General features: G+C 37.5%; 1 protein-coding gene across 1 annotated transcript; it reads left to right on the top strand.

Moving 5' to 3' along the window:
- Nucleotides 1-212: 212 nt before the first annotated feature.
- On the top strand, nt 213-3,374 carry LOC121256544 (CYP enzymes assisting alcohol dehydrogenase-like). The gene is made up of 7 exons (XM_041157384.1): nt 213-576; nt 714-856; nt 929-966; nt 1,357-1,762; nt 1,853-2,098; nt 2,178-2,336; nt 3,132-3,374. Exons 1-7 carry the CDS (start codon nt 537-539, stop codon nt 3,240-3,242), a joined length of 1,143 nt encoding a protein of 380 aa, XP_041013318.1. The 5' UTR covers nt 213-536; the 3' UTR covers nt 3,243-3,374.
- Nucleotides 3,375-18,517: the final 15,143 nt, after the last annotated feature.

Below are 18,517 nucleotides of genomic sequence, written 5' to 3'. Positions count from 1 at the left end.
CATAATCATATCAATTTATAAATTTATTTATATAAAATCTATTTAAACAGTAACAATACCCTTTACTCTTACTTTTAAGCTATAAATTATTTTTCGGTTTCCGCAATCTTGATTTTGGTGTGCACATGGTTCTAGCTATCTTTTATTAAAGAGTTTTACTATTCATCCTCACTACCCACAACTAACTACATTTAGATTTATTTTTATTTTTATTTTTTCTTTTTATTCCACCACCGGTACTTCTTGGGAAGTACACAGCAGTGCTGAACAGTGCATATATATAATTGATTGGGAGGTTTTGTAAAAGAGACTGATAGATGCAATGTGAAGATTGAAGAAGACGAGCAGTACTGAACAGTGGATATCTACTTTTCTTTTATGTTGTTATTGGATGACACTATTTGAGGATCTGGAACCGGAGGCGCAAGGAACTCACAAATCCAAACGCAGGCAGCACTCATGTTAGAGAAAGACAGAGATATATAGAAAGCTGAATTCTTTTTGATAAAATCTGATATTATAAATTGCTGGAGAAGATGTCGAAGCTGAGCGACTCAAAGGTCATAACATGCAAAGGTATGCCCCTATTTTTATTTCATTTTTACATATGCAGTTGCAGAAGAGAAGATCATTATATATATACATGATGGGTATAATAATTTATCTCATAATATTATTTTTTTATTTTTTATTTTTCCAATTGGTGGGGAAAGCTGTGGTGTGTTGGGGAATTGGGGAAGCGTTGAAGGTGGAAGAGATACAAATAGAGCCTCCAAAATCATCTGAAGTTCGCGTCAAAATCCTGTATGCCAGTGTTTGTCACACAGACTTGTTACACGCCAAGGGCTTTCCAGCTGTGAGTATCCTTCCCTTAATAATTCTGAGTTTTTAGACAGAGGGTTTGACATTTTTCCTTCTTGTTCTGCAGTCTGCTTTCCCTCGAGTTTTAGGACATGAAGGTGTCGGGTAAGCTCTCCTAATTTGTAATGTCTCCTCCATCTTCTCAGGCCAGTACTTGTGTCGAAGTAGTACTACTGATTGTAGAAACAATCGACCATTTTCGTTTTTTAGTAGGAAAAAGTCATTGCACAATGTGAGTTAGTTTGAATTATGCTATTTCTATCGTAGAAGTAAAGTTAGATACAGAATTAGAGTGTGCAAGTCTATAAAATTTCAGTTTTAAAGTAGGCCGGTTCACCATACAAAAATAAATTATTTTTTTTCAAGTGAATCTCAAATGCTGTGCCCTAAGATTGTACAATGATGTGGTTGGTGTGCCAATAAAAAATGTTTGCAAATTAGTAGATTTATACTGAAGAGCTCAACCCTTATTAAAACTAAACTATGTGATTGCAGTGTGGTAGAGAGTGTGGGTGAGGAAGTAACAGATGTCAGAGCAGGAGATTTTGTCATTCCAACCTTCATGGCCCAGTGCCAAGACTGTGAGTATTGTGTGTCAGGAAAGACAAACTTGTGCCTAAAATACCCTATACCCTTGAGTGGTCTTATGCCTGATGGCACATCGAGAATGTCTGTAAGAGGCCAGAGGCTGTACCAAGCCGTTTCTTGCTCTACGTGGTCGCAGTACATGGTTGTTGATGCTATCTACGTCCTCAAGATTGATCCCAGCATAATTGATCTGCCTCATGCTAGTTTTCTCTCCTGTGGGTTTTCAACTGGATTTGGGGCTGCTTGGAAAGAAGCTGGGGTTGAACAAGGATCGAGTGTTGCTGTTCTTGGTCTTGGTGCTGTTGGATTAGGGGTATGTCTAATTTTTTTAGATCAATTTTAATTTTCTGGATTTCGATTTTGTAACATTTTCAAATCTAATATGTCGTGTAAAATATTGCAGGCCATAGAGGGAGCAAGAAAACAAGGGGCAGTAAAGATAATTGGCATTGACAAGAATGAGAAGAAACGTAAAAAGGGAGAAGCATTTGGAATGACTCACTTTATAAACCCTAGTGATGATGAAAATGATCAGAAATCTATTTCCGAGCAGGTCAAGGAATTGACTGGTGGAATTGGTGTGGATTATTGCTTTGAGTGCACAGGAGCCCCACTCTTGCTCAATCAAGCTCTCCTTGCCACAAAAATGGTATATCTTATCTATATTTTATTTATGTTCATGTTATATGTATACATGATGTTACAAATATTGCTAATTAATTCATAAGGGAAAAGGACAAGCAATATTACTTGGTGTAGGAAATCATCCAACACTGGAGATCAGTTCCCTACCCATATTGCTTGGTGGAACCTTGAAGGGTTACCTTTTTGGAGGGCTCAAACCCCAAACTGACCTACCTGTTCTAATCGACAAATGCAAAAATAAGGTGAGTTTTTATTTAAAGAAATTGCTGTAAATATATATATTATTTTTCTTATAAAATTTATGTCGGTATGAATAATCATATATATATATATATATACACAACTATTTCACAAGCAATTTAATAACTAACCAATGTGATAATGCCACGAATTCATAAAATATATTAAGATTTTTCGGAATTTTGAATTGTGTAAAGATTGTATACGTACCATTATTCTTTTGGTATTAATCAATGTTGAGAACGATAAAAGGAAAAAGTATAGCAAAAATGAATTCAATCACATACCAACATAAGATTTACGTGATTCTGCAATATGATTACAAGGTGCAAATAATTTTATTTTCTTGAAAGTCGAATACACAATGCGGCAATACAACGAGCGGCCGTACAAATATACAATATATATATATATATATATATATATATATATACACACACACACGCTTGTGTAGTGAAAACCTAATTCGACTTGGGCCTATCGGAGCAAGCCTGTGTTTCATGGCTAAAGCCTCATCAAATCGAGCCACCATAAAACAGAACCATGCTCACACAAAAATCCCAACAATCAATATATATATAGCAGCTAGTCATGTACGTAAGAGTGGCATTACTTTTTATCATCTTCACACTTTGGTAGCAATAAGCAGTACTGATTTATGCTTTCAAATTTGAAATTTCCTTATTCTATTGGGTATGAAATGTGTTAAAATTAAACAACAATATATATTAATTGTGCTTATGAATTCTGGTAACATCTGAATCAATGCTACTTTGTTCTATATGTTCGATCGGCAGGAATTCCAACTTGGTGAACTTTTGAGTCATGAAATTTCACTGGAAGATGCTGATAAAGCATTTGACCTAATGAAGCACCCGGACTATGTGAAGATTCTTATCAAGCTTTGAGTGATCCTGTCTAGCAATATTAATGTTCAAGATGCATGTTGGCTAGCATGCTAATAACTAGCATATGATAATAAAGGAATTTTCGGCACCAAACAGGTTGATAATAAGAGTCTTCGGCACCAATTGCAAGCATATGAAACTTATTTCAAGTACTGTTTCAAGGTTTCATCATATTCGATTTTGGACTTGCGAAAGGTTTAGTATAAAGGATTAATTTCCCGTACCAAACAGGTTACATACACATTTTTTATGATAACCTGCTGAATTATGTGAGTATTGGGGAGACAAAAAAGCACAGCTTATCCAAGATTTCAAAGATAAAAGGACAAGAATAAACTAATGATCGGCCTTGTATGATGACACAAATCTGATCATTATGCATACAGCCAGCAAACTTTAGCCATGCCTTTTATTTATTTTTTCTTTATATCCTTAATGGATACTTTATGTTTTTAGTACTTTCTCTCACTTTTTGCTTGACGAAAAGGCCATCAAACTCTGCATAGTTCGGTGGACTGAGGGATTAGCGAGAGGTCTAGGAAGTTTCCAGTTTTGAAAATTTTGAATTTAAAACCTTTTGATCTTCTGATTTCAATCCTAAACTATTTTGAACACAAAGAATGTGAAAGTAGCTTTTTAATTGAGTTTAGGGTTTAATTGGTGGACACGATCTGATATTGATCTAATCGCAATTATTTATTTTTACATTTAATTATTAGTATGAAGATCAAGAGGCTAAGTTATTTAATTATAGTTTGATTGGTTAGTGAGTCCAGTAAATCAAGAGGCCAAGTACATCCAAGGGCCAGAAAACCACCTGAAACTTTTAAAAAGAAAAAGAAGATTTGCAATAAATCTTGGACCAATGAGAACCCTCAGATAGTGTTCTGTCTCTCATTTTCACACCATACACTCAGATATTGCTGAGTACAATTGTTAGAAAGAAAGGTTTGCAAGAGTGAGAAAGAGTTGCATCTTAGAGTGAGAAGGAAGTTCTTCTGGGTAACTTGCAGTTGCCACATTCCTAAGTTCTCTTCTACATTTTTATTTTGGTTCACTTGATATGAGTATTGATCAAATAATTTTCTTTGACAGGCTTGTGAAGCTCTCATCTCTTTGGGGGAATGCTATATATGCGACTTCTTGAGTTTTTCTAACCTTTGATGTAGTCACCTATTAGTAATGAGACTTGGACCATGAATATGTGTTGGACCAACCCCTTCATGACCCATTTAGACTACCCTTTTTTCAAGAGACCAATAATTCTTAACTAGGAATAATTTTTCGGACGTCATTTTAACACTAGCCAATCTCCCTAAATTTCCGAAAAATGCTAATTTCCTCCTTACTTTTAACTTGAAGATTGTCAACATACACTTTCATGTTCCTCCTAATTTGCCTTTGGAATATTTGATTTACTAACTGTATGTCGCAGAGCCTTATTTGGTTTTAGCCGAAGTAGGCGTCCATAAATCTAAGCATTTTGTGGCCAGCCATGAAGCTTATGCACAATTTGCCATTTTGCGTTCTCTTTCTTGATAAGTAATGTGTCTGACAGCCATTCCGCATGATGCACTTGTCTAATGAATTCCGCCTTTAGCAACCTGTCAAATTCCTCTTCTATGGCTTGACACTTGTATGCAGTGAAGCTTCGCCTTTTCTACCACACCTGTTTGGCATTTGGAGTCATGCAAAATTGATTCTCATTTATTTTCGAGTTTATCCCTGTTATTTCCTCGTGGCTCCAAACAAACATGTTTTGGTAGTCACTTAAAACCCAGATAAACTCTTCCAACACTGAAAGATTTCTAGAGACAAATGTTGAGTCATCCATTTTTGGGCAATTTCAAAATTAATTCTGGACTAATTTCAAGAAAATTAACTAGGAGGTCGTATACCTTCAGAAATGTCTATGTTTCTAGCTTCCAACGCATCAAATAGTGTGCAATTTAGTGTTTGGGCTGGCAAAAGAGGAAGTTATGACGAGTTTTTTAGGTATTTATATTAGCAAAATATGACGATTTTTGAGAATTCACTTAGTTTCTTGTGATGTCTTTTATTTCCAATTGTTGTTAATAAAGTATTTAATTTTTTTGTTTTGGATTGTGTGTGCTTTCATTTACTATATTTATAAAAGTTAAGAATGAAAATGTTTCGTGTGTTTCTTCTTGAATCAATATAGGAGGTGAGTTCTTGCATTGTATCCTTGGTGAAATAGTTTTGGTAGCTGCTAATCTATATCCATTGAATATTCATTCGGGTGGTGAGCCTTTTTATCCATGTTGGTACTAAACCCGATATCAATAGGTATCAAATTGACTATTGTTTTAATGAGTATCCCTAATTAGAGTAAAGCGATACGGAATCGCACAAACAATAGATCTCACCTTTTATCTCTAGTGCTGCTGGAGTGTGGGGCGCCCTTGTCCCCTAAACAACAAAGAGAGGCCATAATTAGTAGGCAACTCATACATAGTGAGCCACCAATTCTTCCTTAAGGAAGGAAGATGGTGTAAGCAAGCTTGATTACGACTTGCGAGCCGAAAGAGGGGTATATAAGGCGCGCTCGACCGAGAAAAGAAGTGCGGCTCCTCTGACTTTGTTCCATTACTTATTCATAAAGTAGACGTTTGTAAAATCAAATAGCCAATTTATTAATGCAGATTTTATAACGAGTCTGAGATAGCATGTGTATCAACGTATAAGGTCCACCCGGTTGCTATGGTGAATCATCGTCACCAAAAGCCAAACAATGAGTTACCGCCAGCTTGTGGCTCATGAATGGGACCTTCATGATATTAAATTAAAGGAGTTGAGGAGACAAGTACAACAATTGCAACAACATCTTGAGCGATATGAACCTTTTGGACATGAGGGCTCTTGTAAGGGGGTCTTTCCCCTATCTGCCCTTGAAGTAAGCCCATGAGGGACCTCTGGAGAAGTAAGTCAGAGAACCCGGCCAAGCCCAGTCAAGGCCAACGACCTCCTCTAAAAGGACTCAGTGGACCTTAGCAGAGTATTCGGCCCACGGGCAAAACCCACCCACGAAGCAACCCACGAGTAGGGAAAGTGGACTATAGGGGTAGATGAGACTTGCCGCCCTGACACCATCCTGATGATAAACTACCCTTGGGAACCTGCATAGACAGGTGGGCAAGAAATATGGAGAACTCGTGATCTCCTGATAACAGGCATGGAAAGGCTTAAATAGGGAACGCTTATGGGTAAAGTAAGTCAGGAAGCCACATTGTATTAATGGTGCTACTCCTCGGACTCCATGCCTCATGAATGATGCTGCCCCAGATGCCACGCTGCATTAGAGGATTCTGACTAAATGAACAGTGGAAAGACATGGGCCCCTCAAAGTCAATGACGAACTGTCCCCACCAGAAACCTAGTATAAGAGTCATTCCCCAAGAACAAAAGACTCTCTCTGATCCTTCTCAGCTTATGCACAAGCTACTAAGAAGATATATTGACTTTGGCATCAGAGATTCCCGACCACCACCCAGGCCTCCCATTCTTCGTGTTTGCTTAAGTATGTAGGTGAAACTTTGAATACCCGAGTTATTGGAACCTGGCCCAAAGGCGTGTGAAACACGATGTTAACAACTCTCATCATGATTTGGAGGGTAAATCTTCCTCTTATTAACCTTTTGGATATACGCCTTTTCATTTCCTATGCTTGGAGGGATATTCCAAGTTTACCTATTTAAGTCCCAAGTTATGAATTAAATATAAAGTTTTGTGTGTTCCTTCTTGAATCAAAACTCAGCCTTTGGCTTTCTTCTTTACAAATCTTATCCTTTGGTGGATTCTAATAGGTGGCAACTTCTTGCTTTGTATCCTTGTTAAAATATTATTGGATGGTGATAATCTTTGTTTCTTGGAATATTTGCTTGAGCGGTGAGCCTTCATTTCCATGATGGGACTAAACTCGGGGTCACCTTCCTTGACTGCAGTCATCATCCTTGTCTCGATCCTCACAGTTCTATATAATCAACTAGTGTTTAGTTCTATCAATTCCAAAGGTTCTGCCACCTCTTCTTGTTTTAACATTGTAATTACTTCTTTCATTCTTCTGAGAGAATTAATGCAGCATTTCCTCGCCAACTTGTTCTCATCATATTTCTCTTATTTCCACTTTTGTTGGAAACTTCATCATTAGATGTATGTCAATGTGACTACTTTCATCTTCTTTAATGTCGGTCCCCCGATTATTGCGTTATAGGCAAAGGACCCTTTGAATCTTAAGAATTTATCCTTCATCATGAAAGGCTTTGCCCATACTGACTACACTATTTCCCCCACGAACCCTTTGAATGGGGTTGGGCCATTCTCCTTTGATTCTCCCCCATGCTCATTTTCTGGAATGATTCCCAATACAAAATGCAGGGTCAACTACCATTATCCATTAGGACCCTTCTGGTTGTGTAATTTGCAACTAGCATAGTCACTACCAACACATCATCAAGGGGTATTGGACTCATGCATAATCTTATTCACTAAAGCTTAGCATTTGCAAGCCTGTCTTCACCATTTTTTACGATCTCCCCACTACAAACTTCTTGGTGTCTTGCTTTCTCAGCATGTGCTTTTCTTAGCATTGTGGGACCACCCCATTAAACCCTCATGAGATTTTCATCTTATCATAAGGGGCATGCTAGGCTTGTGGAGATCCTCTTCTAGGTTGGGCTCGGTTCTAGTCTATTAAATCTCCTATCCACCCTCTTTGGGCTCCTATCCCTCTTATGTCATCTTTCCTGGATCACATCCCATCCTCATTCCCGTCTTCTTACAAGTCGGAGGTGGTGTTCCACCACGAAGCGCTCTAACTCTCCCTTTGCATTTCTTATATTTAAAGACTTCAACCCATCCGTATTCTGGCTACTCTAACAAGGATACATGCAAAATTTACTTCCCCTATTACTTCATCGATTTCTTCCCTTCGTTGTGCCCATCAAGTTTCTACGGCTTTCACCTGGTTAGTAGTGTGTACATTATGACCTTTTGGAGATTGGACTTGACCTACCTTTTCCTTTTCTCCCCTCTTGTCGCTCCATTGTACATCCTCCTCTCTTCTTTTATTTTTATCTCACCTTAAAAGCTTTTGTTTTTGCACCATTTATGAACTTCACGACCATACTCCACCCAATAACATTGCCAACATAATTTTTTTGTCTTGGTCATCTGGGGCGAGACTATCTTTGTTAACCCTTTCCATATATTCTTTCAACATTTCTTCTTCTTGCTCCTTCACGATCATCATATAGACTACTAGTTGCCTCCTCATCTCACTCACCATGAACTTTGCAAGGAAGTGTCTATTGAACTCATCGAATTCAAGCATTAAAAAGAAAGCTTGGCAAGCTATCTCAGTTGGGAACCTGTGGACCAACATGTAGGACTTGAAAGCTTCAAGGTGCTTGACATTTTCCTTTGGCCCATCATACAAGTTAAGCTAGGGGAACTTTAAACTTGCTTGGTAGTGGGACAAACATTACTTCTCGAGTAAATGGTAGACCGATATGGTTAAGTTGTGTACCAACAAAGCAGTTGACACCTTCCTTTCCATCTCCTTGTATTCTTCCTTCAATTCATTGAGACTTTCCTTAACAATCTTCTTTCGGCTTGCCCTTCTTGCATGTATCATCCCTTCTTGCCTGTGACCATGTGGTTGGTAGCATTTAGGTTTTTGTTTTCACTAACAACTAAGATCAATCTCGATCCCATAAACAACATCAAACTATCAGATTTGGTCGACAAGCTGAGCTCCCTAAATTACAATTCGAATTGTAAGATGCCTCTCCTATGCCTTAATGGCCATGCATTACACGGTTGTGAATAAAAGTTTATTGCAGTGAATAAAGGCTGGCTTTAAAGCCAGCAATATGAGATGCACAAGGAGAGCTATATGTAACCCCCCTCAAATGGTTTTCAGAGAATTCCAAAAAAAAAAAAATTACAGAATCTGATTTCTCTTTTTGTTCTCTCTTGAGAAAGTATCTAGGTTGTAGATGTGTTGAGTGTTACTCTGGTTTATTCTATGTAGTATACTTTACTACCGAGAGGAGACGCTTGAGGCTTGCTAGATTATTTGTTCAAGCTGGATAAACTTGTGGAGCAACTCAATAAGCTGTGCTTGAGGTATTCCACTGTGTTTTCTAACATTGGTATTAGAGCATGTTTTTTAGTTGTTTCCAGTTGACCAAAAGCTATTTTTTCGCATATATTTTTATCTGCGATGGGTACCATTATTTTTGTTTTGCTTGAGTTTTTTTTTTTTTTTAAAAAAAACTGTGTTGCTTCTGTTGACTAAGCTGTTGCAAGCATCAGCGGTGCCGTAAAGAAAGTGTAGCGTACACCTGTGAAATTGCAGCGCTCACCTTGGAGTTGTAGCATGCAACCAAGTGCAACACACTGTGGTGGTGCTCTGCGCACCACTAATGGTGCAGCGCTACCCAGGTCTTGAAGAGATACTGAGAAGTGGCAACTGTGACGGTGTCTGTGTGCTATGCTATGAAATGGTACTATTCATATGAATAGTGCCCTAATCGGAGGATGAAGATGACGAGTCATCTGAAATGGGCTTGGGCGCTTTGGCCCATTATTCTAAAAAAAAAAAAAAAAAGAAAAAAAAAGTGGAATGTTAGGCCGATTTCGAGGCCAGTGTTTTAGTAGCCCAATCTTTTTTACACTAAATAAAACACAAATGAAGATGACGAGTCATCTGAAATGGGCTTGGGCGCTTTGGCCCATTATTCTAAAAAAAAAAAAAAAAAGAAAAAAAAAGTGGAATGTTAGGCCGATTTCGAGGCCAGTGTTTTAGTAGCCCAATCTTTTTTACACTAAATAAAACACAAAAGTGGCACACCTGAGTTTTGAACCCAAGACCACCTCCTAAAACCAAAGAGTTGGGCACACCACTAGGCTACGAGTTTCTCTTGATTTAGGTGGGGTTATAAATATATTTATTATACATTTATTTTTTTTAAATAAATAATTTTTTTTGCATGGTTTATTTTTTAGATACATACTATTTTTTTTATTCCATAATGTTATATTTCATGTGATCTTTTATTTAATATTTTAAATTAAATGTGATGACATGTGTGTGTGAATTAAACATGTGGATATATGCTTATTTTATCAACTATGTATATTAGGCTTGAATGTTTAGACCTTAGCCTTATTTTTTTAGTGATAAAATAGAGAGTTTCACTAAGTAATCTTAGTTAGTATTGTCAGTCTGAATGATAGGCTGAAAGAATTGCAGTGATCTCAGTAAGAACTGTAAATGCACTGTATAGCAAAAGGACCACGGTGGCCCAGAAGAACTGTAAATACATTGTATAGCCAAAAGACTATGGTGGCCCCAATAAGAACTGTAAATATACTAATGGAACAAGACAAGTGGACTGTAATGGTCTTAAAATAATAATCTTTGTAGACTGGCCCAACAAGTTGCTGCAGTCTGAGTAGTTATCCTTGTAGACTAGCCCAAAAGGTTACTGCAGTTTTAGTAGGTTCCGTCTTTACTTGTGATTAGGGATAGATAACTACTTAAGATAGTGTGAGTATTGTTGAGATTGAGGAGGACTTGATCTCCCATTTATTTTTTAAATTTGAGCAAAAATTGGGTTATAAATTAATAATTAGATATTGTGGCGCAAGAAATGATTATGAAACCTAGCAAAATTTTGATCTTGTGACGTGTTTGTATTATTTTTATTTTATCTTGGATGGATGTGGCAGATTTCTTAGGTATGTTTGTAATATCCATTTTTTTGTACATTTTGTAGTGAAATGACATTAAAGAATGTAGATGTCAATTTAAACAAGGAGGAGAAATTGGATGGGGAGAATTATGACATTTGACATCGCAATATCCAATATATCTTAGATAAATAGGCGGTCTTGGAGGCCTTAACTCACTCCCTAATGAGCTCGAGAAAGGGAACTCCGACCAACACAAGAGAGATCATGAAGCCTATATTTAATTGGCTCATTGTTCGCGTATTATCATGTTAAACAGCATGCACAATGATCTCATGTGTGAGTTCGAAACCTATGACACTGCCCAGAACATGTGGCAAGCACTGAAGATGAAGTTTGGGGAAACTTCAGCCATGAGGTTGCACAGATTGACTATGAGGTTTGACTCCTATAAGATGGGCTTTGACCACACGATAAAGCAGCATCTTAGGACAATGTAGACCATGATCAGTGAACCCAATATGGCAGGAAACAACTTGACTGATGAGCAATAAGTTTAGAAAGTGATACACTCACTACCAAATTCTTGGGAGACAATGAGCCAGAATTTGATGCATAATGAGAACATTAAGGACTTTGATGATGTCTTGCGTCACTTGGAGCTTAAGGCTGAGAACCTAGAGGCTACTAAGCCCAAACATTCAGCGTATATGGTTGAGTCTGGTTCGCGCAAGGCATCTAGGCCTAAGCGCAAGAAGTCCAAGATAGGGGTAGCTGCTGGATAAGTGAAAAAAGGGTCAAGAACTTCTCAGGGCAGCAAGAGAGGCAAGTACGGGAAGAACTAGTCAATATTAGAGTGCTTCAATTGCGAAAAAAAATGCCACTTCACTCGTGACTATAGTAAGCCAAAGAAGGTACGCTCTGACTATTCTCGCATTTTTTTTGTAACTATCTATGTGATGATTGCTCATTCTCCTATGTGAATTGTTAATTCAGGAGCCACCGAGCACATAGATCGAGATCAAGTCGATTTTGTGGAGTATCGCTGGATTCTAGCTGGGAGTCGTGATATCAAGGTAGGGAATGGAGCTAGCGTGGAGGTGCTAGGACTTGGTACCTACAAGCTAGACTTGCGGGGTGGTCATACTCTATTTCTCCACAATGTGCTACACGCTCTCGAGATCTGACGAAACTTACTTTTTGTAGTTACTTTATTAAGACTTGGTCACAACAACCTCAACCACGTAGAAGTACGAGTAAAAGTGTTCCCCGTCGTCATTTTGAGATTGAAGGGGAAACTTTCATGAGATCCTCTCATCTTCTACTAAAGATGAATGGATAAAAGTACAAAATGATGAGATATAGTCTATGAGAGCTAACTAGGTCTGAGATCTGGTAAATCTACTGTCAGGGCGCAAGACTATTGGGAACAAATAGGTTCTAAAGGTGAAGCACAAGTCGGATGAATCAATAGAAAGGTACAAAGCTCCCTTAGTGGTGAAAAAATATACCCAACATAAGGTTATAGACTATGAGGAAACATCTTCACCAATGATGAGATTTACCTCAATTTGTCTGATTCTAGCTATAATTGTGTATATGGATTTGAAACTCTATTAGATGGATATTAAAACAATATTTTTTAATAGAGAACTAGATGAAGAGATATATATGGACCAACTCATAGGATTTGTAGTCAAAGGTCAAGAGTGCAAGGTGTGCAAACTCAAACGATCTATATATGACCTAAGGGAATTATCTAGACAATGATATCTTAGATTCCATCGAGCCATTCTCTCGAATGGGTTTACGATGATCATAGAGGACTATTGTCTCTATGTCAAAAGGTCTAAGAAGAGCTTCATTATGTTATATGTTGACAACATACTACTAGCTGAAAATGACAAAAGGTTGATAGTCACCACAAAAGAGTGGTTATCTTTTAATTTTTATATGAATGATATGGGTGATGCAGAATACATTTTGGGAGTTAAGATCTACAAAGATCAATCAAATAAATTTTTGTGTTTGTCCCAATAGACTTACACAAAAAAGTTCTCGAGTGCTTTCAAATGAGTGAATGTAAACCTATTGACACTCCTATTGCTAGAGGCGAGAGCTTATCTAAAGAGATGTGTCCTAAGACTTAAAGAGAAATGGAAAAGTGGGGTGTAATATGTCATAATACGGCAGTTCTGCAACCCCTTACTAGTTTATCCAAAAATGATAAATTGCTCAAGGCCTCGTTTGGATAATGAGATGAGATGAGATGAGATGATTTTAAATGAAAGTTGAATAAAATATTGTTATAATATTATTTTTTAATATTATTATTATTTTAAAATTTGAAAAAGTTGAATTGTTTATTATATTTTTTGTGAAAATTTAGAAAAGTTGTAATGATGAGATGAGATAAGATAAAACGGTTTATGTATCCAAACGGGATCTAAGGTTGCGTTTGGTTATTGAGTTAATCTCAGATATTCCGTAAATAATTGTGAAAAAGTAATGATAGAATATTGAATCGTAGTAAAAAAATAAGTGAAAAATAATAATAAAATAATGAATATTAATGAAATACTCCACTACCCGTAAGTCACACCCTTCAGTTCATGTTACCTTTCTTCGACATCCCTCCATTCTCGGTGATCATACCAAGTCTTCCTCCTACAAAATTCACTGAAACGCTTTGACTAAACATGTAAAAAATGATTTCCATCTATAAATATTTCCTCTGCCAACATCTCAACACCCAACAATCGATACTCAACACAGTTGAGGAACCCAACCTCTGTTCCTTGTAAACACACCACCACCAACAAACAGAGACATTCCAAATTCTTACAACCAAATCACACCATCAGAAACCACCAAAAGACACCTTAGAGGACACCAAACGTGTAAGCCCCAAAATCTCTCCTCCATCACTCTCTCCCCTCTGTAAATCAACAAATAATAGGCATGTCGCTTCTGTTCACCATTGACACCACAGGGCATAGGAGCTTTCTGACAACAATGGAAACTTCTAACCGTCATCTTCCACAGCAGTCCAGCCACCAAATCCGTTGTACCCTTTCTAGTAAGCCATGCAAGCGCTTTCTTCCTCTTTTCTCCACCATTTTTCTGCAGCCAAACATTGGTGTTCCATTAGAAGCTTCCACCACCATTGATCTGAGTTCGGCCACATAGAACCATCGTCGCACGGCGTCCCTCTCTTCTCGATAAGCCACGCCGATCCCTCCCCTTCTATTCTCTCCACCTTTTCAACCTAATGAAGCCTAACAGTTTCTCTGTTGCACAGGAATTTCCTCTACTGTTGATTTCACTCCGACCATAGCTCAGTCGCCTCTGCCTTTTCACACGGTGAGCCTGAGCACCTCACTGTCGCACGACTTTTCCTTCTCCAATGAAGGTGTTCTATTTTTATCTTTTTGGGTCTTGTGTTTTAGACTTTCTCTTTATTTTTAGCCGTACCCAAAAACCCCTGCATGTCTGTAGTTATTAAAAAAACCTACCCTTCAAGCAATACCTTTTAACTTTTCATAAAGCCTCTAGAAGGCTCGTTCATTTCTACCTTTAAAACTAGGGGTGAGTGTTAGTTTTATGTAATTTTTATCACTCTTTTATTCATGAAAAATGTCATTTTTCCTTTAATACTATTGATTTTATTTTATTCTATATATTTTTCTTTATTTTATCGAATTTGAAAGAATGAAAATATTTAGTGCAAAAGGAGAACATTTGGGTACAAAAGAAGAAACTACAAATTCAGATAGATGAGAGGCAGTGAGATCTGAAGAGAGCCAATGAGATTTGCGTGAAGAGCCTTGTCCCGTGGGTAGCAAAGAGATTTCTCTCTCCCAAGAAAGAGAAGACTTACCTCTCGGTAGGTGAGGAGACTCGCGACTAGAAGGCACGAAGACTTGGCGACAAGGCTCTAGGAGGGTATATTGGGTGACTAGTCTAAACGATCAACTTAAAAGACCAACTTAAATGACATCTTGAAATCCATCACGAGACAAAAGGCAAGCAACTTTATCGCTCAGTAGGTTGGTGAGAGGGTTTTATCATCCCGATCGAGAGTTTTTCCACTTGGTAGGCGAGGATATCAGTTATATTCAGCGCACACGACATCTACCCGGTGGGATAATTCCTCTCGACCGGGATCAATCTGCTACTGACCACCAAATTTGAGTTCTGCAATCAATCTGTTGATGGCCAAATCCTCCCGAACTCCGCAATTCAAGCTATATATCACTGAATCTTCCATTTTAGATCATCTCGTTATTCTTGGGATAACTCATTTTATATTAACATTTATCTTTAGAAACTATTTTTGAGATTTTTAGGCTAGAATGTAGCCGCATTTACTTATTTCCATATTTGAGTTTTGACATCTATTTAATCCCATATTGTGGGATGAATAGAGAGTTTTTGAGTTTTTTTAGAGAGTCTGACTTTAGGTTTCAATAGTTCAGAGTTTATTATTTGAGTTTCTTTCAAGGACGCAAATCTGGGGGAGCAGAGCCAAGAGCTGCATGTTTCATCAACTCACTCCAACATATAACACCAGTTTTATTATTCTTCTTTTTAATTTTATTATGAAATAATTTTATTTTCTAGAGTTTTGATGTAACCTAACAGTGAACACACAATTTATATTCTAAGTTATTTTATTTTCAATGTTTCCATGATTGAGTATTTATTCCTTATTCTTAATGTTTGTAATTTTCTAACTAACTATTATTTGATCTATTGAATCATAGTAAGACCGAGAGGTGATTTGTGATTAAAACTCTAGGATTAGGCACCATTAATTAAGCGAAACTAGAGATACTTTACATCAATTAGTGTGATTTTCAAGAAAAATCCAAAGAATTTAATGAGTCTCCAATTAGTTAAATTTACATAGAGATATGGAGTTAATAGTTGGAGATATTTTTGGTATTGTTCGAGTCAAAATATTAAATAGTTAAGGGATTTTTATCAACTTGTGATAATTGGAATTCTATAACAAGGAAGAATAAATTGTGTGAGATTTGCTAGGTGAAATCAAACGCTCTACATCTATTCTTATTATCTTTAAAAATCTTAATTTTAATGCTTTTATCTTCAGTTTAATTTAGATAATCAATTCAAATTTTGATTTTCTAAATAGTAATTAATTTAGTAAATTTCAATACTCAATAGCATAATCCCTATGGGTTCGATATCTGTTTTCCTTAAAGCACTTTATTACTTGTTAAGATTCTGTGCACTTGCAGATTTATTTTTAGCACAATAGTGGGCAAAATTTCCGACCTCCGAACTCCGTTTGAGTTTCGATGAGGCTTCGACTCCGACAAAGTCAGAGTTTGCAGAATTTGGATTCGAAGTCGGAGTTACTTCGTCTCCAATAGTCGGACTCTAAGCTCCGAATGTTTTTAAAGAATACACATGATCAAAACGACGTCGTTCCACTTCAAGGTGAACGATGTCATTTTGTGGAGGAATGGGGTCCAAAACACAGGATCCCTTTCTTCCCCCCTCACACAGATTGTTCACTCAAGCCTTTGCTCGAACGAACGTCACACTGATAGTTTGATCGAGCGGTGGCTCGAGCGAACGTCACACAGATTGTTTGCTCGAGCCTTCGCTTGAGTGTGGCTCAAGCGGACGTTCATTCTTTTTTTGTGTTTTATTTATTTTTAAAACCACAAACACAACTAGACATATATATTTTTTCTTTTTCAATTTATTTCTAATTTGTAGATAATTATCATAACATTTAAAATGACGATTGTTTGTTAATTATTTCAGATTATTTGCTCAAATCATGGATGATACACCATCTCATTCTCACCGCGATTCTCCACAAGAGAACGACACACAGCCGTTGGTGTCACCCAACTAGTACTTCAGGCCGTAGACACTCATTTAGAGCAGCTACCTCTTGTGCAAAGTAGTCGAGTCCTAGTAGATCTAGAAGATGTTGTTATGCTTAATGAGGAGGAGAAGTTGATGAATGTTGAGGTCAATCCACCAACACGACCTAGTAAAAAAAAATTGTGAACATGAGAATATTTCACCAATGTTCTTGGTAATCGTGAGAACTCGCAAGCTTGATACCACTACTGTGGGCAACTATGTGGTTGTCATTCGATGAGCAAGGCACGTTAAAATTAATTGCACATCTTACGGGCTGCCAGTGGTAGAAGATACACAAAGGGCTGGTAGCAACTTCTAAATCTCTAAGGGCACACAGATTAAGAAGCTATCAATCCCTCAATACAGTGAGAAGATGTTGGGGGATATTTTTGCGGAGCTAATTATCACTAATGAGATGTCTTTTACCACAGTTGACAAGGCAGACTTCCGTAAATTTGTGCTCACTTTGGAGCCACAATTTCTCATGCCTTCACAATATACTGTGATGCGCGACTGTTTGAAGAGGCATACTAAGGAGAAGACAGCAATGAAGGAAATGTTTTTCGCTAATGGTTAGAGAGTGTCATTTATGACTGATACATGGACCTTCATACATAATGTGGGCTACAAGTGTATCAAAACCCACTTTATTGATAGTGAGTGGACGTTGCAGAAGTGGATTATCGGCTTTAAAGAAATTGTTGATCATAAGGGTTCATTCATTGGCAATGCCAGTGTGAATGACACTGTTGTTGATTGGTTTAGGCAAAATACGACGATAAAGGAGGATATCATTCATGAGAACCTGTTTATTCATGTTTGATATTGTGCTCATATTATCAATCTCATAGTTTTTTAGGGGTTTAAGGAGGTATGTGAGATATGTGAGGGCTTTCCCCCAATAGCTCCGCCAGTTTAAGGTAATAGCCGAACAACTTGAGATCCCATCTTCCTGTATGTTGTAACTGGATGTTCCGGCTCAATGGAACTCTACATGAAGTACCAAACAATGTTCGAGTGGATGGAGCTCAAGGATGGGGGCATGAGGTGCTTTGTTGGAGTCAGTTGGGGGGAGAATGAGGCTCAGTGTGCCAGACACAGTTGATTGGGCCAATGTCAGGTGTGTTGTTCAAATTTTAAAGTTATTTTGTGATATAACTATGCGGATATCTGAGACAAAATATCATACTACGAACATGTACTTCGAGAAGCTCTCGGGGCTTTATGACCACTTGCAAGAGAGTTGTGCTAACAGTATAGATTTGTTGAATGCAATGGCTATGAGGATGAATACAAATGTAATAAATATTGGAGGGATGTGGAGAAGATAGATAGATTATTATTAGTGGCTGTGTTCCTTGACCTAAGTTGGTGATTGTAGAGGATTGGATTAGGGTGTCTTCGGTGATGAGGACACTGAAAAGTTTATTAGATCACTTGAATGTGATATTGATGATTTATATAGCTATTACAACAGCAGTGGTCAGTCTTCAATCAAAGGTGGTAGCTCCTCTCACCCGACTGGCTCGACATCTTCCTGAGATGACACACATGCACAAAGTTCAAATTTATTGTGGCTACGACGATATCGTCAAAATTGTGCATCGAGGAATATTATACAGTGTAAGTCTGAAGTTGAGCGTTACTTTATG

This window comes from Juglans microcarpa x Juglans regia, chromosome 3D (assembly GCF_004785595.1).
Source record: "Juglans microcarpa x Juglans regia isolate MS1-56 chromosome 3D, Jm3101_v1.0, whole genome shotgun sequence".
NCBI classification, from domain to species: domain Eukaryota; kingdom Viridiplantae; phylum Streptophyta; class Magnoliopsida; order Fagales; family Juglandaceae; genus Juglans; species Juglans microcarpa x Juglans regia.
This window is presented reverse-complemented; position numbering and strand designations above follow the sequence as displayed.